Here is a 27,595-nt window from a genome sequence, read left to right as displayed (position 1 = left end):
ATGCAGTTTGCGCAGGGGAAGTGGATAAAGAAACCTGAAACTCCTGCTGAGCCTCAAACAGCAGTGGATCTGGTCGTAGTGGGCAAATTCCTTTCTCTAACTATTCCAGGACCTTGGGGAGTCTTCTGACTCCGAGTTGGAAGTGTGAAACAACTGGCATTCCAGCACAAACTCTCGTGGCTGGGCCCCCTTTCCCGAAGCTGGGATTGCGTTCCTATTTTGGGCTTCTGTTTCTTCTATAAAAGGCGAACAGATTCCCATCAGGAGTACGAGCCGATCCAAGCGAATTTCTTTGCTCTTTGCTGTGAGCGGTGTCTGGGAGAGCTTGAGATGGGGGTGCTAAAAGGGTAAGTACCGGAAACTTAAATGCAGGTGAGAGAAAGAAAGTATACCTCTAATATTTAGGCTTTAACTCTATCCTAATCTTCCTTCTGCCTCTGCAGTGGAATAGGTGCTCTTGGAGCCTAGACTGTTTCATTTAACCTTAATATCAGATTTAGTACTAGAAGGGAACTTAAAGCTGCTGAGAGGTCAGAATACTGACCTTGGAGTCAGGAAGCTCTCAACCCTGATATTTCCTAGCTAGATGACCATGAGCAAGTCAGTGAGTTTTTGTTTTCTCAGCTGGGAAATGGGATAATGATGACCCCACTCCCCACATCTCAGGATTGTTGTGAGTTTCAAATGGGATAGTGTGTGGGAAGTCCTCTCCAAAATGTAAAGCACTATATATATTACTTTCATGAAACCCGTCATTTTTATGTGAGAAAAGTGAAATGTGGAGTGATTTGTCCTCATATAGTTAGACTTCCCCATTCCTATTGTCTTCTAATTTAAATTCAACAACTCAATGAATACAAAATTTCCAAGTACCTAAAAATTCTGACTTCTTTTCTGAGGCAAAACTAGTTAAAGGGACTAGAATAATACAAAAAGATGAGAAAAACAGAAGCTATCACCTATGCCTATCCTCCCTCCCAAAAAAAAATCCATAAAGCACCTGAAAGTGCCATATGAATGTAAATTACTGTTATTACCTAAAGTCTACTTCTACAAATCTATTAGAAGCAGCTAAATATCTTAAATATTCCCTGCCACAACAAATTATATAGATGATCGAACTGGATTCCCCCCCCCATTTTTACTGTGGGCGTTGTAGATGGGGCCAGAGCAGTTGTTCTTTCCCATCCCTCTCAAAAGTCAGGGGCCCACTTCACTCCATTAGGCTTGTGAGAAAATGGCATATTATCTGTTTGCTATAGGGAGCAACAACCAGCACAAGAAAGGCAGCTCCCTCAGAAGATACAGCAAGGAACAACTCAGATTGGCCAACAGATGGATCTGCTGTTTGCTGGTAAGATTTTCTGTCTAATGCGCATTTTAAATTGTCCATAAACTTTAGAGACCTTAGAATAAGCCCATAGTCACCAATGGGGCATTTGCAAACACCTTGATTATTTACAAGAATACCTTATTTATTGTTTCTTCACTTCAAATATTTCCTTCAATAATCCAGGGTACAGAGATAGCAAATAGAATAAGTCCTTTTCTGTAGGTGACCCAGTAAAAATGTATAATATGATTCATCAAGCATATTTATTGCTTTGAATTTAAGTTTTCCTTAAACTTAGTGCCTTTCTTCCAAAACTACCCTCCTTCTATCATTGTTTACATGATGTTTCCCTATTAAACTATTCATAGCTCTTACTTAAAACCCAACTCAAAGACCAATGCTGCTTATTGATGTGAAATCACATTCTCCGTGAACAATGGTCACATTTCTGAAGCATTTATCTTACCTCCCTTGCAACTGTGGGAGTTGTCAGATTTGCTCAACCCTATTGGCTATCCTGTGAGATTCTAGAAAATTCTTAGTAAATATTCACTAAAAAAGGATGTTCTTTGCTTTTCATTTGGAGAATACTTTGCAAGTTTGAGTTTTTATTGTTTCAGAAGAATTAAAATATTTCAAGGGGAATTATCCTTCAATCATCCTTTGGCCAGAAGTATTTCTTTCCTGATAGTTAAAAAAGAAGAAGAAATTCCACGGAGCAGAAATTTTAGTTCTCATTATTATTGTTATTGTGGATGATTCTGATGATAATGGCAATAATAATGTTCATAATTCTGTCCTAAGTAGTTAACAAAGATTTCCTCATAAACTGTTTAGAGTAGGTAACAATAATAATGATACTTGATAATAACAATAATAACACCCAATAATAACAATAATAATTACACATTTATGTAGCACTTTAAGGTTCCTGAGCACTTTTCCTACAACATCATTGTTAAAAAAGTATTTGCATGTTCTACATTTCCAGTTTAACAGATAAGGAAATTGAAGTTCAGGAAGAATGTTACTTGACCATAATTGCAAGGTTTAGTATAGAAACAGCTGTTGGCAGTTAAAATAGTAGACCTCAGGTGATAAGCTTTTTGGTAAAAGGAATAAAGTCTGGACTTGAAAAAGGGAGACCTAAATTCAAATTCCAGATCTAATGTAGGCTGTGTGTAAGGCATGATCTTTCAGAGATTATCTCCTTATTTACAAAATAAGGGGGAAAACATTGATACCACCTATCTCAGAGCATTATTTTAAGAAAGAACTTGGAAAAATAAATGGACAAAGAGAGCTATTATAACTTGGGGATATTACTTTGGAGGTTAAGTAGATGGTTTGGAGAAAGAAGTGACTGTGACAGACCAAAGAAGAAGGTATTGCAATAGTCCAGTTATTAGTACATGAAATTGGCTAGCAGTTCTGTGAAAGGAGAAAAAGAGATGGGAGGGAGAGATGCCATGAGGATAGAGTTGAAAGGACTCGTCTTCTGGTTGAATATGATTTCAATACCTAAAGCACAGCTGTCTCTGTAGAACTGAAAAGAGTGACCTCAGAGGACAATGGAGAAGTGTATGGTGATGTGACCAGGATGAACCAGAGAACCAATAAGAAATTTCAAAGGGTAGGAGTAAAATTCATCATCAGGGATATATGTGATAGAAGATGGGCTGATTATATGACAAGGATATAAAATATCTTTCAATGTCAGACATAAATAAAGGGACTTCCAGAACTGGACTGGACTCCCATGGACCAAAGCTGAGCAGGATGGGCAGAAACGAATGAGCTGTGATCTGTATTATTGGAGGAGATATCTTCATTGATGAGATCATAGATTCATTAGAGTATTTGAATATTAGCCTCTGAAACTTCTGAATTTTTTTTTCTTACGGTAAATTAAGTATGAATGAATCTCTTTAATTTGGAAAGCAAAGGTTTCCTCTTGTAGCATAGTATAATAGAGAGAACTCTGCTTTTAGAATAAGAGGGATTGAACTCAATTCCCAGTTCTCTCCCATACTTAGAAATGACTTCAGGTATACCTTTTGGGGATATCTGTTTCCTCATAAGTCAAATGAGAAAATTGTGCTAGATGTCCTTTTTTTTAGTTCTGTTTTGTTTTGTTTTAATCAGATTTTAAATGACTTTAAAGCATACATAGGACTTGGAAAGAAATTGGGTATAACATACTTCAACAATCAACTAATTCAGCATTAGTAAGCCTTCTGTGTTTGTTTGATGGGTTAAGGAATCTGTAAAGCAATTGTTTTCCTATCTTGATACCTTTACAAAGGTCACCCCCTTCCGCTATCATGTCTGGAATGCACTCTTTCTTCAATTCTACCTTTGAATCCCTGTGTTCTTTCCAAATCATGTGCCTTAGGAGCAAGGACTATTCTATTATCTCCATTGCCTGCAACAGAGTAAAAATAAAAATTTACTGATTGACTAGACTGTCTCAACATCCTCCCTTTACTTTTTTTCTCCCTGTATTCCACTTAATACACTTACCCTTTTTCTTTCCAGTGGGAGGATGTCATTTGGCTAGTGATATCATCAGCGGAGTGGAGTGTTACAACCCACTATCCCATGAATGGAAATTGCTGGGCGCTTCGTGCAAGCACCGATGTGGTACAGGAGTGGCTGCCTTGAATGGCTGTATTTATGCAGTTGGGGGTTATGATGGAACTACTTGCCTTAGCAGTGTGGAAAGGTAATGAGCTCCTCTGTGGACGTGGAAGAAGAGAAAGAAATGTGTGGATTTTGTTTAAATGTGTGTTTGCTAATATAGCTCACTGGTCTGTTGGTCTCTAACTCATTGTTGTCAATCTTAGCTTACAAATCAAGCACAGCCCTGGCTGTCACATCTAACTTGCCTAGCCAAGAGAAAACTCCCCAGTCTCAAACAGAAACCTTTCACACCAGAAAAATGTGAAATTGACAACCTAATCTAAATTTTGAGTCACGCACTCTTGAAATAGAGACACAGAAAACTCTCAAGTTATCAGACTCCCAAGAGGGGGAAGGAGACAAGTTATTCCAGCCTTTATCTACCAAAGGGTTCAAAGGTCCAATGATATACCTTCTTGAATTACTGAGAAAGAGAGTTTGAGAGCTTCCAGAATGGAATAGAGATTGATACCAGTTGTAGCTTTGTATTAGAAGGAAGTACCTAATGTAATCAAGACAAGCAAGTCAACCATAACTGTATTTTATACTTCTTAGCAAATGTGGGGCAGGAAGTTGGAAAGAAAGGGAAGTAGAGGAAAGTAAATAGGTTTAAATTAGATACTGATTCCTCCTCTTTAATACCAACCACAATTAATTTTAAGTCTTGAAAATAAGATTATTAAAATTATTCTTCATACTAGATATACGATCATATACATTTGGAGATAAAAGGAATACTAGAGACTATCAACCCTTTCATTTTAGAGAAAAAAAACTGAGGCCCAAAGAATGAAAGTGACTTGTCCAAAATCACATGTATGACAAATAACAAAGATGGGATGTGAATCCAAATCTCCCAATTCCAAACCTACATTATATTCCTCTCAGAGTCAGATTTTCCTTCCCCATTGTTCATGTGGGTGTAATCTAATCTCTAAATCTCAATAAAATTGCTGCTAAGTATTTATTTAAATATCTCTAGTAATGCATACAGATTCTGAGGTGGAGGAGAGGGAGAGGAGTGATTATAGAGGCTAAAGGTTGGATTTTCCCTGAGCATCATTAAATAAGGTAACAGGCATTCATTACCTGTTATTATGGGACTATCAGTCATGTTTAAGAAATATTTCCCAGTGACTACCATGTGCAAGAAGATATAGGAAAATCATAATGTTAAACCTAACTAGACATATGACTTATAGAAAAGGAATCAAATGCTCTAAATCTTTCTGGTGAAGACTGATATCATCACGATCACATTCATCATAGCTTGCATTTGCATAGAGCCTACCAAATGCCAGGCACTATATGTGCTAAGCACTTTACATATATTGTCTCATTTGATTCTCCCACCAACTTTGTGATGTTAATGCTGCTCACATTTTACAGTTGAGAAAACTGAGGTACACAAAGATTAATGACTTGTTCATGGTCATACAGGTTGGATTTGACCTAACAGCTTCAATCTGCTGAGCCACCTCTCTTCTTTTAATAGCCCTAATAACAGCTCTGATGAGCAGTTGCCATTTTTAAATTAAAATATCACTTCATTCTGTTATGTTTGAGAACTCGAGCTTAGCAGAAACTTATTCCAAAAAGAAATGACATTTTAGGAAGGCAATCTTTCTGTGGCATTTAAAAATCCCAGATGCTTTACATGCTGCTGATTTGAGGTCTTCTTTCATTATCATAAACCAGTTTGTGTTTCATAAGCACTCTTAACTTTAACTAGATGTTTGTAAATGTGTGTGGCTAGTTATAAGCAGACCTAGTGAAAGAATGTGCATGGCTGTGTCAACCATCCTGCTGCTAGAGAATCAATTCAAAGAGAATATCCTACTGATGATGGTTTAGAAAAGCTATTTTTCTTTCTAATGTATGTAAACACACTTTGAAAATTGTAAAGGACAACATGATATCATTGTTGATTTTAGCCTCTCCTCTGATGCATATTTGTGGGTATTAGGAAAGAAACTAAAACAAACACCAGCATTTATTAAACACCTGCTATGTTCAAAAGGCCCAATTGTTACTGGAGATACAGGAATAGATCCAACACATCTCAAGGAATTTATAATATAATGAAAACAAATACACAAATAACTATGATTCAAGGGACAGTGAAATAAATGCAACAGGAAGATTTAGTCAAAGTATTCATAGAAATTTAAAGTTAGAGACATAATTTTCAATGGGCTTAGAAAAAAAAGGTAAGGGAGAGTCAAGAAAAACATGGTGTCACAGTTAGACCCTTATGGACGGGATAAACTTCAAAAAAGAGTCCACTTCTGCTATAATGTCGATTGCAGAATATGTGAAAGGGGAAGTAAAGTGTTACAGTGGAACATGTACCAGATAGGAAAACATAGACCTTTTTAGGTCTTAGTTTTCTCAACAATAAAACGAGTGAGATGGCCTCTCAGGTATCTTTTGGCTCCAAATCTATGATATTATGAATATTATGTAATAGATAAATTGAAGCCAAATTCCTTGAATACCTCAAATGGAATTTTATTTTTTATTCAGGAGCCCAAAGAGCTATGTCCTGCTTGTTTTTTTTTTTCTAGGTATTTATTTGACAAATCTTATTTTGCTATCACTTTTCTCAACCTCTCTCTAACTTCTCCATTTCTACTGAGAGTATCACAATCTTAGTCATCCAGCTTTGAAACCTTAGAGTCACTTTCAACCCTCTCAAGTCCTTATTTCTGAAATGCAAAGTGGAGACTAAGTCTTGTGGATTCTGTTTCTGTAATATCTCTGACATTCATACCCTTCTTGCCATTTACAATCATTTCCTAAGTGCAGATGGTCATTATCTGTCATCTGTACTGTTGAAGTAACCTTATAATGGGTCTCCGTGATTTAAGCCTTTCTCTTCTTTAAACAGCTGCAAATTAATATTCCTAAAACACAAGGCAGATCCTGCCACTCCCTAGCAGAATGCATGAAAGAGAATGGTGCTCAAGAAACCTAAAAGGGAAGACTGGAACTATATTGTGAAGGTTTTTAAAATACTAAATGAGGGGAAGATTCTGGGAAGGTGGCAGGTGTAGGTTGGTGAATTTCAAGTTCTCCCGATTTCTCCCACAAATAGAACAAATTTGTACATTAGGGTAAACATAAACTGATGAAAAATCAAGAAGACTTGGGACAGAACTAGTGTCTCCAGATAAAACCTAAGAAGATCTGAAGACCCTGGTCTGGGGATTAACCTGTCTGAAGCACAAATACCTCCTAGCTAGCTCTGCAGATACTTCAAGTGGGGATCTCTTGGCTTATTTGGGTGTGGCTGAGTCTCAGCAGGAATCACAGAGACTTTCACCTCCTGGACAATTTGTGGAGTCAGGGTTTCCATCCTGGAAGACAGAGTGAACCTTGGCTGATTGGGAACAACAGGCCCAGCTGGGTTGCAGAGCCAGCCCTAGGTTATAAGGAAGCAGCACCTGCTGAGTGCAGGAGCAGTGTAGGGCAGGGTTGCTGCTGACTGTGGGTCCTCGCAGGAAGCTGGAGCTCTTAGTTTGGAATTCTTGGTCAGAGGGGAGAGCTGAAGGGAAGCATCTCACAATTTGAGGTGCTTACACTAATACCACTTACTAAAAAAAATTGAATGGACGAAGAAAGAATCCCACCATTGAAACATATTATGGGAACAGGGAAGACCCGGATTCATCTTCAGAGGAGGACACTGAAGTAAAAAAAAAAAACTTCCACCCCCAAAAGTAATGTAAAATGGCTCCCTGTCCAGAGAGAATTTATAGAAGAATTAAAAAGAAAATTCAAAAGTCAAATGGGCAACATTGAGGAAAAACTAAAAATAATAATAATAAGGCCATCCAAGAAAAATAAGAAGCTTATGAGAAAAAAAGTTAGCCAACTAGACAAAGAAGTAGAGTCTCAAAGATGAAAATAATGCTTTGAAAATTAGAATTGGGCAAGGGGAAGCCAGGGAAGCTATGAGAGACCAAGAAATAACAAAAGAGATTATAAAGAATGAAAAAATAGAACAGAATGTGAAACATCTTATAGGAAAAACAACAGACCTGGAGAACAGAGCAAGAAGAAAAAATATAAGAATAATTGGATTGTCTGAAAGTTCTGACCCAAAAGGGAACCTTGACACAATAATGCAGGAAATAATCCCCCCCAAAAAAAAAAATTGGCCTAGAATGATAGAACATGAGGGAAAAGTAGAAATAGAAAAAAATCCACCAATTACAACGACACACCTGTGTGTGTATAGAAAACACACAGGAATATTATTGCCAAATTTCAAAACCCCTGGATCAAAGAGAAAATTTTGCAAGAAACAAGAAAAAAGCAAATTAAATACACTGGAGCAACAATTAGAATTATACAAGACTTAGCAGCAGCTGTAATAAAAGACCACAGGTCCTGAAATCATATCTTCCACAATCAAAAGAACTAGGTCTGTGGTCAAAAATATATCCAGCAAAATTATCTATAATTCTAAATGAGAAAAAAATGAATATTAAATAAACTTACAAATTTTCAGGACCTTCTATCACCTAGACATTTATTTAACATAAAATTCAATATATAAGAGCCGATATAAAAATCAATTTTAAGGAAATTAACACGGAAAAACTGTTTAAAACATGAACAAATTATTTGTCTTTTTATATATGTGTATATATATGTATATGAATAATATATATGTATGTATATAAGATTCACATCAACAATAGGGTAGCTCAAAAGAAAGAATGGCAGAGTTAAGGTAAAAATAGCAATTAGGTTATAATTATATGTTATTATAATGTTATACAAATTATACATGTTATACATTATACAATTATTATGTTATACAAATGAGGTGCAAAGAAAGACACAAGCATTAGAGAGGGGGAAGAGGGTTCATAGTTCTGAAAATCTATTCACATTAGGAATGGATTCAATAGGCAACTATACATATATATCATGAAGGGCAAAACACCTTCCAAAAAATAAGGGGAAGAGATGGATGGATGGGGAAGCAAAGGATGAAGGAAGAAGACAAGGAAGGAATCCTTGTGTTGGGGGAGATTAAGTAATAGCAAGGAGCAGAATTTAATTAAAGGGTCAGCTGGGGTGGGAAAGACGTATGTATGTGGGGTGGGTGTGGATGTGAGTATGTGTATGTATCTATATATTTTTACATAAATATATCTTTTCTTAAATGTAACTTGGGAGTGGTGGGTAATGAAAGAGAGAAAAAAAGAATAAAGTAAATAAGGTGCACAGTGAAGAACCAAAGAACAATTTACAAGGAAGTAAAGAAAAAATGGTTATTCATGAATATAATTTCTTTTACTAATAAATAAATACATATATTTATATATGTATTTGTTATATATAAAAATATAATACTGTGTATAAATTGATTGTATATAAATTATATATTATATATAAATTAATATAACATATATTATTTATATATGTATTTACATATATTTACTAATAAATAAATACATATATATATATATATGTATATACTTTCTTGATCTGGTAATTTATTGTTATATATTTTGAATCCTCCCTGATGTTCTGCTAGGTACATGACAATGTCCATTTTTGTTTTGTTTTGTTTTTTTATTTCATATTTCTTTTCTGTTTTCTCTTTTTTCTTACTTTTTTTTAAATAAAAAAATTAAAATGCAACAATAAATAAGTAGATGAGATTTTAAAAAATACTAAATGGAAGAGTTCATAGTGTATCCTTGGTTCTAAGAAACCTTCACAATATGGCTCAATATCTTTTCCATGTTTATTGAATATTGTTTCCAGAATTCTACATTCCAGCCAAATTGGCCTACTTCCTACTATTTGTACACAGTAGCCCATCTCCCATTTTCATGTATTTACAGACTATCTCCCCTACACCTAGAATGCTCACTCTCTTTGCCCTACCTCTTTCTTCAAAGCTCAGTCCTAGTGCCACTTTAACATGAAGCCTTTACTGATCTCCTCACTGATTATTACCTCCTGCTCCTAACTCTAAAATAAATTAGCATTTGCTTTTTTTTTGACTGGAGCAATTAGGGTTAAGTGACTTGCCCAGGGTCACACAGTTAAGTGTCTGAGGGCAGATTTGAATTCAGCTTCTTCTGACTCCGGGGCTGGTAAGCATTTGCTTTTTATAAATTTTATTTTTACTTGACTGTGTACAGATTGTTCCTCCTGACTCTCATGCCCCTCCCAATAGAATTTAAGCACCACAAAGACTATGGTTTTTGTCTTTGTTTTCCCAATACTTATTATAATGTCTGGTTCATAGCAAATATTTAACAAATGATAAATGAATGAATGAATGATGCAGTAATTCTAGATCATGGTCTGTAAATATAAATAAAAGCATGAATAAGAAAGATTTTTACATGAATAAAGGTTCTTGTATCTCTTCTCTCCCACTCTAGATATGATCCCATGATCAATGAATGGAGAAATGATGTGGCCCCACTGGCAGAAAGCAAACGAGGTGCAGGGGTCACTGAGTTAGGGGGTTTCCTGTATTGTGTGGGAGGTCACAACGGACTGACCTGCCTCAGTTCTGTGGAAAGGTATGGCCATCCGAGAAAATAGACTGACCAACAGGAGATAGGTTTGGTGACATCTTCTTGTATATAATTTCCTCAGCTCACCTTTGTAGCAAAGCATGTCGGGGTCAGCCTAGTCTGGGTCCTCATAATGTAAGACTGTTTCCTAGTGGCTTGAATACCAACATAGGCCGAAGGAGCCCCAACACCTGAATCACCTGAATCCCACTACCTGAATTATCCTCAGTCTCTGGTTACAGAATACTGGAGTTCTGAGAAGCCACAAGAGTTCATCTAGTCCAACCCATGATTCATCACAATAGCTATGATAACTCCTATGAGCAGTTATTTGTATGGTATGGTAGATTAATGAAGACTTATTTAAAAGCCCCATATCTGTAATGTTGGCTTTGTGATCCTGAAAAATCTGGTCAACCTCTCAAAGTTTAGGCAGTTCTCTAAAATTATAAACTACAGAGCTGACACTTATTTGCATTGATAGAGAGATTTTTCTCACCGGGAGCTCCATATATTAATGAAATCACAATCAAACCAAAAATTTTATCCTTCTGAGTAACTATAAGAAAACAAGTAACTGTGGGCTCATGATTTATAAGTCATAAACCATAGTCAGTTGTCTATAGTATTTCACATTGAGTCAATTATTCTGGTTTCAGGTACGATCCCAAGGAGAACAGGTGGTGCAAGGTAGCCCCTCTGACTTATCGAAGATCAGGTTTGGGTGTGGCTGCCCTGGATGGCTGCCTTTATGCCATTGGGGGCTCAGATGGCCACTCTCCATTACGATCAGGTAACTAATACAGATGGATACTTTCATACAAAATTGAACTTGAGGATTTTTTTTCACTGGGGCAAAACCATTTGCTGAGACATGGATCATGGCAGAGCCACAAAGGAAGATTGGCCATAAGTAGAGTTGTCTTGGAGAGGGTGCCGAGCCCTCACTCCTATAGATTTGGAGGAACAGTAGGGAAATTAAAAGAAAATAGTCACGGTGATAATATTCTAGAGTGGCAGGCCAATGATCATTGTCCTGTATGGGGAATTGCAAGGATGGCGATCACCCCACCACCTGATGTTGGCAAACTGGAGCAAAGCCCATTCTGCCCTATGCTAGTTCCAGTACTCCTTGAATTCAATTGTCCTACGTAAGTAAGTAAAACTATAGCAGGGAGTATAAGGACAAAAGGGGATTAGATTTGGAAGGAGGTTTAGACGTCATCTTTCTACTCCCACCTCCTAATTTTACAGATGAAGAAACTGAAATCTATGCTGTTTGCAATAGAGAAATCAGGAAATGCAGCAGTATACACTAGGTATATGTCAGGTACTGCCCATAGGGACTGTTTCCTCCCTTACAAAGAGGTCTTCTCCTCCTTTACAAAGATATTTCCTATCTGTATCCAAAGGGTGTCTATTCCACTTTCCAAGTGAGAGTCAAGGAAGATTATTGTATAGATAAATTTACACACAGGCCATCCTATCATTGATGGAGTCTTGTAATCAATCAAGCAGTCTCCATTAAGCACCTATGAAGTATTATGCATTCTGTTATATAAATATTTAAACCAAGAGGTACCTTTCAGACTATACATTGCAAAGAAAGTAACAATATGAAATTATAGGAAGCTCACCAGGAACTTCCCACACAATTCCAAACAAGAAAGTGTGTGTTTATGTGTGTATAAAGTGTTGAGCTCATTAAGATTTACATAAGAATTCCCCAAAAGGCTAGAACAGTACCTTACAAGTTTTCCCCATGAGGAACTGCTCTACTGATGCAAAGAATTCCTGGAGCACTAAGAAGTTAAAAGCCTTAGCTAGGGTCTCACAGCCAGCATATTCTGAATCAGAATGTGATTCTGGGTCTTCCTTAAAGACCAGTTCTCTAGTCACTCTACTACGAAGAAAAATATGCCTTACTTCACACAGCTTTTAATTTACACAGCAGGTGGCAGACAAAACTACATGATTTATAAGTCATAAACCATTTTCATAAGTCATAAAACCAGTTTCATTTTGTTTCTTTTAATCCCCCCCCCCCAAAAAAAAAAAAAAAACCTAGAACAATGTCTGGTTCTTAGTAAATGCTTGATAAATGATTCTTAAATTTAATTAAACTTAAGGAATTTATTTATCATAAAGACATATAAGCTGACAAATTAAGAGTCAATAAGCATATGTATGAAGTATTATGCTAAGCATTGAGGATACAAAGAAAGACAAACACAATTACTGCTCTTAAGGAATGAATGAATGAGTATAATGGGAGAGGCAATATGCAAAGAACAATGTATAAGCAAAATGTATACAGGATAAATTGGAGCTAATCACAGAGAGAAGGCATTAAAATTAAGGAGGACCCAAAAAGCCCTTTTTTACTAAGGCCATTGGGGCTAAGTGACTTGCCCAGGTCACACAGCTGGGACTGTTAAGTATCTGAGGCTAGATTTGAACTTAGGTCCTCCTGACTTCAGGACTGGTGCGCTAACTGGTGCGCTATCTGCTGAGCCACCTGCTGCCCCAGAAGGTCTCTTCCAAGAAAGTGGACTTTAGCTAAAACTTGATGAAAGTGAGAGGTGGAGATACAAAGACAGCCAATGAAGCCTCTCCATGTCCTGATTGAGAAACAGGAAGGAGGCCGCTGTCACTGACTCAGAGTATAGGGAGAATAACAAGGTTTTGCTCGGCTAGAAAGGTAGGAAGGGACCCTGCTATAAAGGATCTGGAAAGCCAGAAGATTTATTTTATATATATATATTTTATCCCAGGGACAGTAGGAAGCCACAGCAGTGGCCTGAATGGGAGAAGGGGTGAAATGGTCCGATTTGTGGGTTAGGAAGATCTTTTGGCAATTGAGTGAAGGCTTGAGTCAGGGAAAGCAACCGGGTGAGTGTTTGAGGTGATGATCCTGCCCCGGGGTGTAGCCGCGTCAGAGGAGAGAAGAGGGTATACAGGAGATGTGTTTTGGAGGCAGAAATAACAGGATTTGGAAACTAAGTGGATACGGAGACTGAGAAGGTGAGAATGCTGTTTGGGTTCCAAGCCCGGGGGCCCGGGAAGATGGCGGCAAGCTGGATGGTAATAGGGACGTTACGACCCGGGGGAAGGAGAGTGAGCTCCGTTTTAGACATGCTGAGTTTAAGGTTTCTATAAAACTGAGAACCATAGAGTTTCAGGTCAATTCAAAGGGAAGCTTTCCAGACCGGGAGGAGCCTTCCTCCCTTTCCTGAGATGAGAGGCCTGGGGCCCGAGGGGAGCTCCTGCGCTCTTTCCCCTCCGTGTGGCTGGCCTCCGAACGAGCTCGCGTCGCCCTTCCGACGGTGCGCTAAGACTGCGGCTCTTCTCTCCGCAGTGGAACGCTATGACCCCACAGAGGATGCGTGGCGCCCCTGCGCCCCGCTGAGAGCCCGCAGGGAAACCTTCGGCTGCGCGGCGCACCAGGGCAAGATCTACGTGGCCGGCGGCCGGGACGAGCTCACGGAGCTGGCCAGCGCCGAGCGCTTTAATCCCGGCTCCAACGAGTGGCTGCCAGTGACGCCCATGAGGGCCAAGAGGAACAAGGTAAGGGGAGAAGAGGCGGTGCCCGGCCAGTTAGAACACGCTGCTCGCGAGCTTTCTGAGAGGAGCCACGCGGACGGCGGCCCTTACCCTTGCACGCAGTTTGACTCTGACAGAGTGGAAGGAAGAGAGAATGTGGCTGGCACGCCAGAGCGGGGGAGGGGGTGGGGGTGGGGGAGAGGGAGGAAGGCTCCATCTAACACCTGTGTGTGACTTGGCGTCCGTCACTTCTCTGCACATATTTTACTCATCCGTCACTGGGGACGATACCACTTGCACTTCCTACATCATGGGATTGATGGGATGAAAATGTTTTCTTTTCCTCCGAAAAGAGTTGCTATTATTTCCAACAGAGGGTTAGTCGTTTAACCGCTCTGACTCCAGGTGTGCTGGAGCCCGGGCCAACTAGAGAAATGATACATTTTCATACAAACATTTATACCTCAGAAATTGGCAAATGCTAACATCAAAGCTTGATTTATGGTTTTATTGATTAGACTAGGTTTAAGTGATGAAGGAAATCTTTAAAATGCAAATTAAACTTAAAACAGTGTGGTGGGCAGATCCCCCCCCCCCAAAAAAAAAAAAAGCCAATGAAATGTTGACTAACACACATTTGCCTCTAAGCCTCTATTTCCTTACATATAAAATGAGAACAAGCTATTTGCATTATCTGTCTCACAGATCTGTTATGAGGGAAGCAATTCAAAAATCTTAAGATACTATATATGAATATGATCATCAGCATTCTCACCATTGAAGACATTGTAAAGTTTGGATAACGTTTAGTTCTTACCCTTGTGGATTTTACATTCTAAAAGCAGATACACACACACAGAGGCAACTGAATGAAACAAAATATGTTACAAGTGATTTAGCCACCTTTTGTATCCATTTCAGTCAAACTTTCCAAAAATGGGACTAAATGAGATCCCAGGAACAAGAAGACAGAAGTTCCAATGCCCAGCTCTGACAATGCAAAGGGTGACGTTAAAATTGTGCCATTGCTTCTATAGCACAAAAGCTTAATTTCCTGTTCCTAAAAATATGAACATAATCAGTAGTGTTCTTTATTTCTGGGGAAGCTGCCTGCTCATTTTGTTTTTAAAATGCCACCTCCAGAGCACACTCTCCTCACAATTATGGGTTTAGCTGAAATCTATAATTTGATTCAAGAAAGAATCCCTGAGGTAGAGGTGGGAAGAGGCTTTCACAAAAAAGGTTCTTACTCCCCATGGCTCCTTTCAGCTCCTGCCTGAGCCAGGGGCTGAAAAGCCAATCTCTTCCTGGCTTGACACTGACAGCATTGTTCTTCTTCCTTCATTGCCTTTTCCCTTGTTCTTTTACTCCCCATGTCAAGAAGGTTCATTTCATTAACATATCCATCACTGTCTTTTGAAATCCTAAAGGCAAAGGAGGCTGCCTTTCAGGAGGCTCTCACAGTGGGCAGGATTCTACAAGGCAAAGTCATCATCATCTCATCATTATGATTATCATCAGGAATATAATTGAAAGTTGTCCTGGAGAAATGCCCGTTTGGTTTCTGATTTCAATTCCTTGGGATCCCCATGGAGGATAATTTTTCTCATGCATAGCTCTAGTTATGTTACCCCTTTTCTCAAATATGGCTTCCCTGTTATCCAATAAGTTTGAATTGCTTTTCTTAGCATTTAAGGCCAAGCCTAACATTTCACTCTTATTTTAATTTTCCCTCATATCAAGCATAAAGTTGCTTTTTGGAAACTTTCATCCATTTTGATTCTAGTTCTAATCTCTAGGTTTAAGAAGAAGCTTCTTCTTCCATGATAAAAATCAATCAATTATTTGAAGTTTTCTTTCAAATCTTTGCTAAATATTTCCTTCTTCCAAGCAGAACATCCTTTTTCCCCCAGATAATTTCCATATAGAATAACTGGAAAGATACTTCCTTATGTAGTCATACTTCCCCAACCTTGTACTTGGGTGATTCATTTTTTGAACAAAGGTGTGAGATTTATATTTATCTTTATAAAATGTTGTCTCATTAGATTCAATTCAGTGGAAATATTTTTGAATTCTTACTCTTTCATTCAGAGTTTTGGCAATCCCTCTCAGCTTTGGACCATGTGAACATTTGATAAATATGTCATCCATGCTTTTATCCAAGTAATGATGAAAAACTCTGATTTTGTTGTTTTTGTTGTTTAAACACAAGACAAAATACAGATTTTTTAAAACTCAAATAAAGATATCTGTCCAATTACATTTGAACATTAATAACTCCATTCAGATAGTCCCAAATCTGTCTAATTGCACACTATCCTCTAGTTCAGATCTTCTTAAACTTTTTCTACTTGCTACTCCTTTTCACCCAAGAAATTGTTAAATGACCTCAGGCATACAGTATATAAAATAAATATAAAAATTAAACGTATGCTGATTTTGCAATCCCCACATTCAATTACAGAACCTCGTATGGGGTCACAAACCACAGTTTAAGAAGCTGGGCTCTAGTTCACATATTTCCAAATCTTTTTTCAGAAAAAAAAGTCATGAAAGGTTTTTTTCAAATATTTTGCTAAAATCCTAAAACTATGTATGTATATATACAAAATACATGTACATATGTTTTAACATATGCATGTAACATATATACACATTACATACAATGGATGTGTATATTACATGTGTTGCATTGTGTAATATGTATGCCAATGTAATATGTATATTGTGTGTCTTCTCTTGATTTATCATTTTGGTAATCCAATCAAAAAAGGAAATAAGATAACTCTGACATAACTTTGTCATGACTGCTTCATTTCCTGAATGATCACTAACCATCCCTTTAATAATGCAATTTAGTTTTTAGATTTCTTTCTCTTTTCTTCAAAAGAAATATATTTGCAAGTAGATGCTCATCATTTGGGAAATAGCTAAATAAGTCGTGGTATATGAAGATAATGTTATATTATTGTTCTATAAAAAATGATGAACAAACTGATTTTAGAAAGGTCTGGAAAGATTCACACGAACTGATGCAGAGCTAAACAAGCAGAATCAGGAATACATTGTACACAGTAACAAGAAGATTGTGTGATGGTAAACTATGAAAAGCCTGGTTCTTCTTAGTGATTCAGTGATCCAAGGCAATCCAATAAACTTTGGATTCTGCAACCAGAAAAAGAATTATGGAGATTCAATGTACATCAGCACATATGTTCACTTCTTTTTTCTGTTTTTTTTCCTCTCCTGTGTTTTTTTTTCTTTTTGTTCTGATATTTCTTTCTCAAAATGATTCATAAAGAAATGTATATTTTAAAAGTTAATATACATGTGTAACCAGAAAAATAAAACAATAAAGAGGAAAAAAACAAATAAAAAAATTAAGACATTTACTCTTCCCTAATCTTGAAGTATCTTTCCCATTATCTATGATTTCTGAAATTCTATTGACTGCAGCTCAGAAATACTGTGCTAGCTCTTTTAGCATCTTAGGATTTAAATTACTTAGCTCAGATTATTAGAACCCTTCAAGGATAATTAAGTGCTTTATTACTGTTTCCTTATTTAAGTTTCATATTAATCCCCTAAAAGCTATTTTGATTCTATATTTCTGGTACTTTTCTAATTTAGTTGATATCCATCCTTTTCCACACTACAATTCCCATCAACACTTTTAAAAATTGTTTTATATATTTCACTAAATATTTCCCAATTACATGCAAAAAAATTCAACAATCATTTTTAAATTTTTTGAGTTCTAAATTTTCTCCCACCAAACCTAGTCCTTGATAATGCAAGCAATTTCCTATAATGTAAAGTCATATGTGTGAAGTGAAATACTTAGCCATGTTGGGAAAAAAACAAACCAATAAAAGTAAATAAAGCTTTTTAAAAATATGCTTTAATCTGTATTCAGAGTTCAATAGTTCTCTCTCTGGAAGTAAATAGCATTTTTTTCCCCAATTGGTATTTTTGAATTGTTTTAGATCATTATCTTGATCAGAATTGCTAAGTCTTTCATAGTTGATCATCCTTAGAATATCGCTATAACTTTATACAATGTTCTCTTGATTATGCTCACTTCTCTTTTTATGAGTTCACATAAGTCTTCCCAAGTGTTTCTGAAATTATTCCCATAGTCTTTTCTTATAGTAAAACATCATAATTGTTCAGCCATTTCCCAATTAATGGGTATTCCTTCAATTTCCAATTCTTTACCACCACAAAGAGTAGCTACAAATATTTTTGCACAAATAGGTCTTTTTCCCCTTTTCTTTGATGCCTTTGTGATACAGACCTAGAAGTGGTATTGTTGGGCCAGAAGATATACACAATTTTATAGCCAAATAGTTACAAATTGTTTTCTAGAATGTTTGGACCAGTACATAACTCCACCAACAGTGCATTAATGTTCCAATATTTCTATATTCACTTCACCATTTGTCACTTTCTCTATGTCGTTAACTAATCTGATAGGTATGAGGTGATATCTTGCAGTTATTTTGATTTGCATTCCTCTAATTAGTAGTGATTTTGAGATTTTTTCTATATGACTACTGATAGCTTTGATCTCCTCTGAAAACTGCCTGTTCATATTCTTTGACCATTTATCAACTAGGGAATAGCTCTTATTTTTAGAAATTTGGCACAGTTCCATATATTTTTAAGAAATGAGGCTTTTATCAGAGAAAATTGCTATTAAAAATTTTCCCATTTTCGTGTTATAATTTTGACAGCATTAGTTTTATTTGTGCAAATGCTTTTTAGTTTCATGTAATCAAAATTATTCATTTTATTTCCCATAACCATCTCTATTACTTGTTTGGACACAAATTCTTCCCTTTTCCATGGACCTATGATACTCCCCTAATTTGTTTATGTCTAAATCATGTATCCATTTTGACTTTATTTTGGTATATTCAATATTAGAAGTTAATCTATGCCTAATTTCTGCCTGGGTGCTTTCCAGTTTTCCCAGTAATTTTTGTCCAATAGTGAATTCTTGATTCAAAATCTTGGATCTTTGGATTTATCAAATACTAGATTACTGTGATTATTTATTTGTTTTTTAAAAATAGTATTTTATTTTTCCAAATACATGCAAAGATAGTTTTCAACATTCACCTTTGCAAAATTTTGTGTTCCAAATTTTTCTCCCTCTTCCTTTTTCTTCCCCTTCCCCAGACAGCAAGCAATCTGTTACAGATTTAACATGTGGAATTCTTAACATATTTCTATATTCATCATGTTGCTGGTCATTTACTTCTATATATTATGTCCTTAATCTGTTTCACTGATCCACAACTCTGTTTCTTAACCAGTAGCATTTTATTTTGATGATTACCAAGTTGTAATAGAGTTTGAAATCTAGAACTGCTAGCCTGCCTTCCTTAACATTTTTTTTCATTGCTGTTCTTAATCTTTTGTTTTTCCAGATGAATTTTGTTATTTTTCTAGCTCTATAAAATAATTCTTTGGGAATTTGATTGTTATGGTATTGAATAAGTAAATTAACTTAGGTAGTTTCATCATTTTAATTATATCAGCTGGATGTACCCATGACCAATTAATGTTTCTCAATTGATTAGATCTATTTTTATTTATGTGAAAAATTATTTTATAACTGTGTTCATATAATCCCTGGGTTTACCTTAACAGATAGACTGCCAACTATTTTATAGTGTCTACAATTATTTTAAATAGAATTGTTTTCTCCATCTCTGATTGCTGGAATTTTTTGGTAGTTTATAGAAATACTAGTGATTTATGGGGGTTTATATCTTTCAACTTTGCTGAAGATGTCAATTGTTGCAACTAATTTTGGGGGTGATTTTCACCCCAGCTTATTAAACTATGGGTTACAATCCCAAATGGAGTCTCATAACTGAATATGGGGGTCATGAAATTATGATTTCTTATCAGTAAATGTTTGGTTTGTATACCTATTTTACATACCTCTATACCCAGGGTCACATAAAAATTTCTCAGGCAAAAATGGGGTTTCAAATGCAAAAAGTTTAAGAGACCCTGCTCTAGGGTTCCCTAAATTTAACAATATCATATACAAAGAATCATAGTTTTGTTTTCTCGTTGCCTATTCTTTAATTTTTTCCCTTGTCTTGTTACTATAGCTAGCATTTTTAATGCAATATTGAATGAAGGTAGCAATAATGGCCATAGTTGTTTTACTGTTGATCTTATTGGGAAGATTTAAAGTTTAACCCCTCTACAGATAATGCTTACTATTGGATTTTTTTATGGATACTGCTTATCATTTTAAGAAAGGTGCCATCAATTTCTATCCTTTCTATTGTTTAATAGGAATATCTAATTGGAATGTTATATTTTATCAAAGGTCTTTTTTGTACATAATGATATAATTATGTGATTTTTTATTATTGTTGTTATTGATATGATCGATTATGCTAACAATTTTCTAATACTGAACCAATACTACTTTTCTAATATAAATGCCATTTGGTCATAGAATATGATTTTTGTGATATATTATCCCAATTTCCTTGCTAGTATTTTATTTAAATTATTTGCATTGATAGTCAATGAATAAATTAGTATATAGTTTTCTTTCTCTGTTATCCCTCTTTCTGGTTTAGGCATCAGCACTATAGTTATGTCAGAAAAAAAGGATTTTGTATGATTCCTTTACTTATTTAGAAAAATAGTTTATGAGGGTGGATCACAACATAACACTCTCACTCTTTTTGTTGTTGTTCACTTGCATTTTGTTTTCTTATTCATTTTCTTTCATTTTTGATCTGATTTTTCTTGTGCAGCAAGATAATTATACAAATATGTTTATATATATTGGATTTAACAAATATTTTAACATGTATAACATATTGGATTGCTTGCCATCTAGAGTAGGGAAGGGGGGAAGGAGGTGAAAATTTGGAACACAAGGCTATGCAAGGATCAGTGTTGAAAAATTATCCGTCTATATGTTTTGACAATAAAAATTTTAATACAAATAAAAAAGAAAAATAGTTTATATGGTATTGGGATTAGTTATTCTTTATATATTTGGTAGAATTCATCTGAAAATCCATCTGACTCTAGGCAGGGGTCCTCAAACTACGGCCCATGGGCCAGATGTGGCAGCTGAGAACGTTTATTCCCCTCACCCAGGGTTATGAAGTTTTTTTATTTAAAGGCCCACAAAACAAAGTTTTTGTTTTTACTGTAGCTCTCCAATAGTCTGAGGAACAGTGAACTGGCCCCCTATTTAAAAAGTTTGAGGACCCCTGTGAGCGGCTAGAGCTTTTTTCTTAAGGGCTCATTGATGGCTTGTACAATTTCTCTTTCTAAGATAGAGTTATTTAAGTAGTATATTTACTCTTTGGCTAATCAGGACAATTTATATTCTTGTAATTTTCAATTTCACTTAGTCATTTTTCCGGGCATACAATTGGACAAGATAACTCCTAATAATTGCTTTAATTTCACCTTCATTGGTATGCATTCATCCTTTTTCATTTTGATCCTAGTACTTTGGTTTTCTTCTTTCTTTTTTAAATGAAATTAACCAATGATTTATCTATTTGATTGGGGATTTTTTTATGAAACCAGCTTCTAACTTTTATTTATGAGTTCAATTGTTTTGGTACTTTCACTTTTTACAAGTTCTCCTTTGATTTTAAGGATTTCTATTTTGTTATTTAATTGGGGATTTTTAATTTGTTCTTTTTCTAGATTTTTTTAGTTGCATACTCAATTCATTGACCTATTCTTTCTCTTTCACTGGTGCACATATTTACGGATAAAAAGTTTCCCCCAAGTATTGCTTTGGTTGTATTTCATAAAACTTGGAATGTTATCTCATAGCTGTCATTCTCTTTAGTGAAATTATTGTTTCTATGAGGTGTTTTTTGACCTACTCATTCTTTTAGTTTTCAATTAACTTTAAATCAATACTTTCATGGCCCCTTTTCAAATGTAATTTTTATTGCACTATGGTCTGAAAAGGTTGGACTTAATATTTCTGGTATTTTACATTTGATTTTAAGATTTGTAAGCTCTAAAACATGTTAATTTTTATGAAAATAACATTTACAGCTAAGAAAAATGGTATGTTTCTTTCCATTAACATTCACTTTTCTCCAGGGGTCTAACATAGTTAACTTTTCCAAGATTCTATGCAACTCTTTGACTTTTTTCTTATTTATTTTATAATTACATTTCTCTGGCTCTGAGAGGGGTAAGTTGAGGCCTCCTAGTAGTATAGCTTTACTATTTCCTTCCATAAATCATTTAACTTTTCCTTTAAGAGTTTGGATGCTATGCCATGTGGTACAAGTATGTTTCGAATTATTATTTTATTGTCCATAGTTCCTTTTAGCAAGATTTAGTTTCCTAATTTTAGCTTTTGGTTTGAAATCAAGATTGCTGTTGTTGTTCAATTATGTCTGATTCTCGTGATCCTTAGGCCATAACATCCATGGGGTTTTCTTGGCAAAGATACTCGAGTGGTTTGCCATTTCTTTCTCCAGTGGACTAAGACAGAGATTAAATGACTTGCTCAGGGTGGCAAAGGTAATAAGTGACTGAGGCTGGATTTGAACTCAGGTCTTCCTGATTCCAGATCTGGGGCTCTATCCACTTAGCCACCTGGCTGAGGAAGCTGGGCTGAATGATCATTGCTAGCATTGGATCCCATGATCCTATAAAGAAAGGCCTTCTGGAGGTGATCCAACCTTAGCTCGAATCTCTAGTTAGGTCCCCAACTAAAGCTGCCTGAGAAAATATCCTTCTGGTCTTTCATTTTTATTCAGTCTTTTTCAACCACATCTGCCTCTTTGTGACCCCATTTGGGGTTTTCTAGGCAAGGATAACAGAGTAGTTTGCCATTTCCTTCTCCAACTTATTTGACAGATGAGGAAACCGAGGCAAACAGGGTTAAGTGACTTTCCCAGGGTCTCACAGCTAGGTCTGAGGTTTTACAGGAAGAGGAGTCTCCCTAAACCTAGGTCAGGTGCTCTCTCCGCTGTGACACTGTCCCTAACAGTTGCTACAGATTCTGTTTCAGCCCCTCATAGGACTTTCTGTATGTCTATTTCACGTTGTTACGTGTTGCTGGACTTTGGCTTCTTGGGAAAGGTCTGGTTACTACTCTCTGTGTCTACACTCAGGTCCTTACCCAGGAAAAGTCCCTAAATCCTTGGGACTGAATCAATACTGCTCCTCAGGGTCCCTAATCCTTGGGACTGAGACTGATCCTGCCCCCTGAACTTCTATTCTCTCCTGATGAAAAATGTTCCTTCTTACTCTCAAACTTAGCATAGACGATGGACTTGCCGATGTTCTGTCCTGCATCCAGTGCTAACACATGGGTCTCCTGTAGTCTCTTTCTGTCAGGTCCCCTTACTGTAAGTCTCCAATTGAAAGCTCCCTAAACTGCTGCTGGTTCTGTCCACCACCTAGTACCACCACTGATGTTTCTTCCACAAGGGCTCTGAACCAGCCTCCTCCTCCATAAGACTGAAGTCTATTTCTGAACTCTTAAATCCCTGGAAATCTGTACCTCATCAACACTTTTCAAGGAGAAAGCTATTTTTAGTCTAAAGATCAAATCTCTTTGACACATAGAGCCAAAATTTAAATTAAGCAGTTCTTCCCTTTCTCTTGTCAGTTATCATTATCCTATCCACTCTTCCCCCACAAAGCAGTCTTATCTGCTCTTTGATATTGTTCTTCCAAACATCGCTTCAAAAACCTTTTTGAAAATCACCTTACTTAGCTTTGCCCAATTACCAGACTCCGCTCATTCTGAGCTTTAGCCCTTCTGATTCTATTCTGATGATTGTATCATCATTTTTTTCATACTTCTTTAGTACTATTGCTTTTTCTCTACAAATCTTTTAAAAATCTAAGTTGCTTAAGTTGTTTTAAACAATTGCCTTTTTTTTCTTTTACATGAGAATCATTTCTTTTTGTGTCATCAGAACTTTACTGAGCACTCATCATTTCTGCAAATTTTTATCCATGGGAACATATTTATCATTCCTTTGAATCTTTTGAAATCTGCTCTTACAAAACGAAGAGGACCTATTAGTTTATCCACCCATTCTCTACCACAAATTTTAAGTGAGAATGTTCTCTTCCCCAAAGTCCCCCTAATTTCCACCCTAACAACCAGTTCTTTTATGTTGGTGAGAAAGATCCATAAGAGAATTTCGTCTTGTCAGTTCTTTAAGCTACTGTAGGATGAAATTACACTTTCATTAAGCCTGCTCTCATTTGGTCAGTAAGGGAGAAGGAAATTCAGCAGATGTCTGGATAACTGAAAATGCCTCACCCAAAAGTATTTCATGCCTCTACTATTCTTGTGATTTGTTTTCCCAAACTTTTCACCTACTTTTAATGTGGTACATGATAATAATAATAGTATAATCTTGTTTTTATCTCCATTGATCTTCACCCAAACGTTCTTTCCACCATGTATGCTCATTTGCATTTTTCTATTATGTTACATGAGTATATCTTCCTAACAGATGCTACCCTACACCTTTTCTTTTTAAAGAAACCATACTCTTCCAGAATTATATTCTAGTCATGGTTCTCATCCCATTAACTCTCAGTGATATCTAAGAGGTTAAAAATAATCTTGATTTAAGATCTAGTTCATCTATTTTGTTAAACATATCTCAGGAATTCGTGTACAGATACCTGAGGCCATGGATTTTGTTACTGATTCCTGTCTTGGATTTTATCTCCTATGAACTTCTAGGCAACTCTATTGCTATTATCTAACTACAATATAATTATTCTTTATCTAGATTAGTTGACATACATAGCTCTCCCTTTCCTTACCAACACTTTTCAATGAGAAAATTATATAATAGAAGAGGATCAATATTTGATTTTCTGAGTCTAAGTCCAAGTTGAGAACTCTTTCCACTCTGCTTTTAACTCTCTCTTCCTACAATACCTCTCGACATGAGATGTACTAAGTGACTGTCCCGGGCTTTTTTTTTTAGGTAAGTCTAGTAGGAGCAAATGGATACCTCCTGGCGGTTGGAGGCTTTGATGGAGTAGTACACTTGGCAACAGTGGAGGCTTTTGACTTTGAAGCCAATCAATGGAGGTAAGTCAAGTCAAGCTCATGAGAGAGAGATCATTTTCAAGCTTCATTGCCCATACTCTCTGAAACCAAGGATTTTTCCTCCTCAGCTAACACTAGTGAATTACTAGGACTTCTATAATCCTTTCTATACTTCTAATCTCAAAACTATGGGGAAAATCATAAAAAAATTGAGCTGAAGTCAGATGATCAATTTTCACTCCTATATCCCATCCAGATAATTAAGTGGTATGAGAGCAATACAGATACACTATAATCTTCACAATATGATTCCTTCTCATCTCAGTGATTTTATACAGCATACCATACATGGACATTTTCATTTTCATATAGCATAGCTTATCTTTTTACATGGACACATCCATTCTATCTAACTAAAATGAGAGAACAAATGATCAAATAAGATATTATTTGTAAAGTGCTTAGCATAGTCCCTAGCACATAGTAGATGCTGTATAAATGATTATTCCTTTCCCCTTCCCTAAAATCAGATAGGTATTTGAGCAAAATGAAATGGCACATATTTCCCTTTGAAAAAGATCACTTAGCCATGTAAGTGTTAAGTCACCTGATCTTGGGGACAAAAGCAAATAACCACAAGATAAAATCTTAAAAAAAAAAAAAAAGTTCTAGTCTTTTGTGTAGTTCATAGTATCATAAATTTAGAGTTGCAAGAGGTTTCAAAAGTTATTTATTCCAACCTCTTTAAAAAAAAATTGGAAATGTTAGGTGACTTGCTCAAAGTCACACATATAGTGAGCAACAAAAACCAGATAGTCATTTTATTAAATCCATGACATGAAACTAGCTCCACCCAACGTATCTTATCTCCACGAAAATCAGTTAGCCTCACTATTCTATTCACACAGGCTAACACTGACTAGAGATTAAGTACGAACACAATCCTGTCTGACTCTTACAGAAAAAGATAAATGAAGTATTTCTTAAGTGCTTACAATGTTAAGTAAATGTACTTATTATGGGAAGGACCAAGTGAAACAGTGTAGGTGTCCTATATCTCAATGACGAGACAAAAGTATATTTATTTGAGGAAAATGACCATTACTGTAGGCCAGGGGTTCTTAACCTAGCATCCATGAACTTTTTTTTTCATATTTTGAGAATTGTATTTCAATATAATTGGTTTCTGTAGTAATCAAACATTTTGTTTTATTCATTTAAAAAGGATTATTGTGAGAATTAGTTCATAGACTTCACCAGATTTCCACAAGGATCCATGGTGCAAAAAATATATATATACTTAAGAAGATTTGATTTAAACTAACTAAGGACCCTGAGCAGAATCTCATCACATGAGACATAACTAGGAATTTTTGTCCCCAGGGCAAGAAACACAAAGTGTGCCCTCATTTCATCATGAGTTCGCGCCATGAGTTGCTGCAGAAACCATAGGAAATAAAGGATGGGGAAAAGCAGGGTAGAACTTTGAAGGAATGAGAAATCTGCTTCCTATTTTAATTTAATAATTCTTGCTAACTAGGTACTAAGACCAATTGTTTTTATGTTTCTGAATAAACAAAAATACTGTTAACTGCACTCTAAATTTAGGCACCCTTTGGCAAAACTCTTCTGCCCAGTTACATCTCTGTTCACCAGTCATGTAAGCAAGACAAGAGGTAGTATGAAATGAAAAATATGTCGTTCTAAAGCAGGCCTGTTTCTGTGTTCCAGAGTATTTGGCAATATGAAGAATCGTCGTCCAGGAGGAGGTGTGGGTGTCCTGAAGATGACTATTTAGAATAACCAACACCCAAGCTGTTTGGAATGAAGAAAAGAAAGAATAAAAAAACCTTTTCAGAAGCCTCATCCATCCACAAGAGAAGCATGGAGAGAAGGTTCAGGAAAGACTTTGAGTTCCCTATGGTCAGGTCTGCGAATAAGAGAAAATCAAAAATACAGCACATCCCAAGAGCACTGACTTAACCACATGACCTCTTCTCAAGTGACTGTTAGGAAAGCCTAGTCATATCATGTTCAAGCCGGCATCAGTCCTGACCAAGACAGGTATCTCCCCCAAAAAAACAACCTTCCAATAATACCTGTTGTTATGCAGCCCTATCTTCATTATAAGCAGACAGAATTATAGAATTCAGAAGACAATGGGACTTAGGAAATCATCTAATCTAGTGATTACCAATCTCGGAACTCCCTTAGACTCCTTTGAACCCCTGTGGACTACTTTGGAGAAATCATAGAGTTATTTTGAAAGGATTCATCTTACTAAATGATTTGATATAAAAAATAAGTAAACATACTTTTAAAATAAAATGTCTCATATATATAGGTACTATTTTCAAATATAAGTAGATGCAACTGTGATTAATAATTATAAATTCATTAAAGTATTGGAAATTCATAGAA

At 36.1% G+C, this 27,595-nt stretch overlaps 1 protein-coding gene across 1 annotated transcript; it reads left to right on the top strand.

Annotated features, from left to right (window-relative positions):
• LOC127546844 (kelch-like protein 20) lies at positions 1 to 27,595 on the top strand. Its single transcript, XM_051973775.1, has 9 exons — positions 1 to 78; positions 166 to 347; positions 1,263 to 1,354; positions 3,872 to 4,058; positions 10,432 to 10,575; positions 11,229 to 11,362; positions 13,928 to 14,136; positions 25,110 to 25,216; positions 26,906 to 27,595. The coding sequence occupies exons 1-9, from the start codon at positions 1 to 3 to the stop codon at positions 26,970 to 26,972; spliced, it is 1,200 nt and encodes a 399-aa protein (XP_051829735.1). The 3' UTR covers positions 26,973 to 27,595.

The sequence above is a fragment of the Antechinus flavipes genome, chromosome 2 (assembly GCF_016432865.1).
Source record: "Antechinus flavipes isolate AdamAnt ecotype Samford, QLD, Australia chromosome 2, AdamAnt_v2, whole genome shotgun sequence".
Taxonomy (NCBI): Eukaryota; Metazoa; Chordata; class Mammalia; order Dasyuromorphia; family Dasyuridae; genus Antechinus; species Antechinus flavipes.
This window is presented reverse-complemented; position numbering and strand designations above follow the sequence as displayed.

Excerpts from the sequence above, each read along its gene's own strand:
- LOC127546844 (XM_051973775.1), top strand. The coding sequence starts at position 1 with ATGCAGTTTGCGCAGGGGAAGTGGATAAAGAAACCTGAAACTCCTGCT. Across the intron at positions 11,363-13,927 it reads CCACTCTCCATTACGATCAG|TGGAACGCTATGACCCCACA; the intron begins GTAACTAATACA and ends TTCTCTCCGCAG. Across the intron at positions 14,137-25,109 it reads TGAGGGCCAAGAGGAACAAG|GTAAGTCTAGTAGGAGCAAA; the intron begins GTAAGGGGAGAA and ends TTTTTTTTTTAG.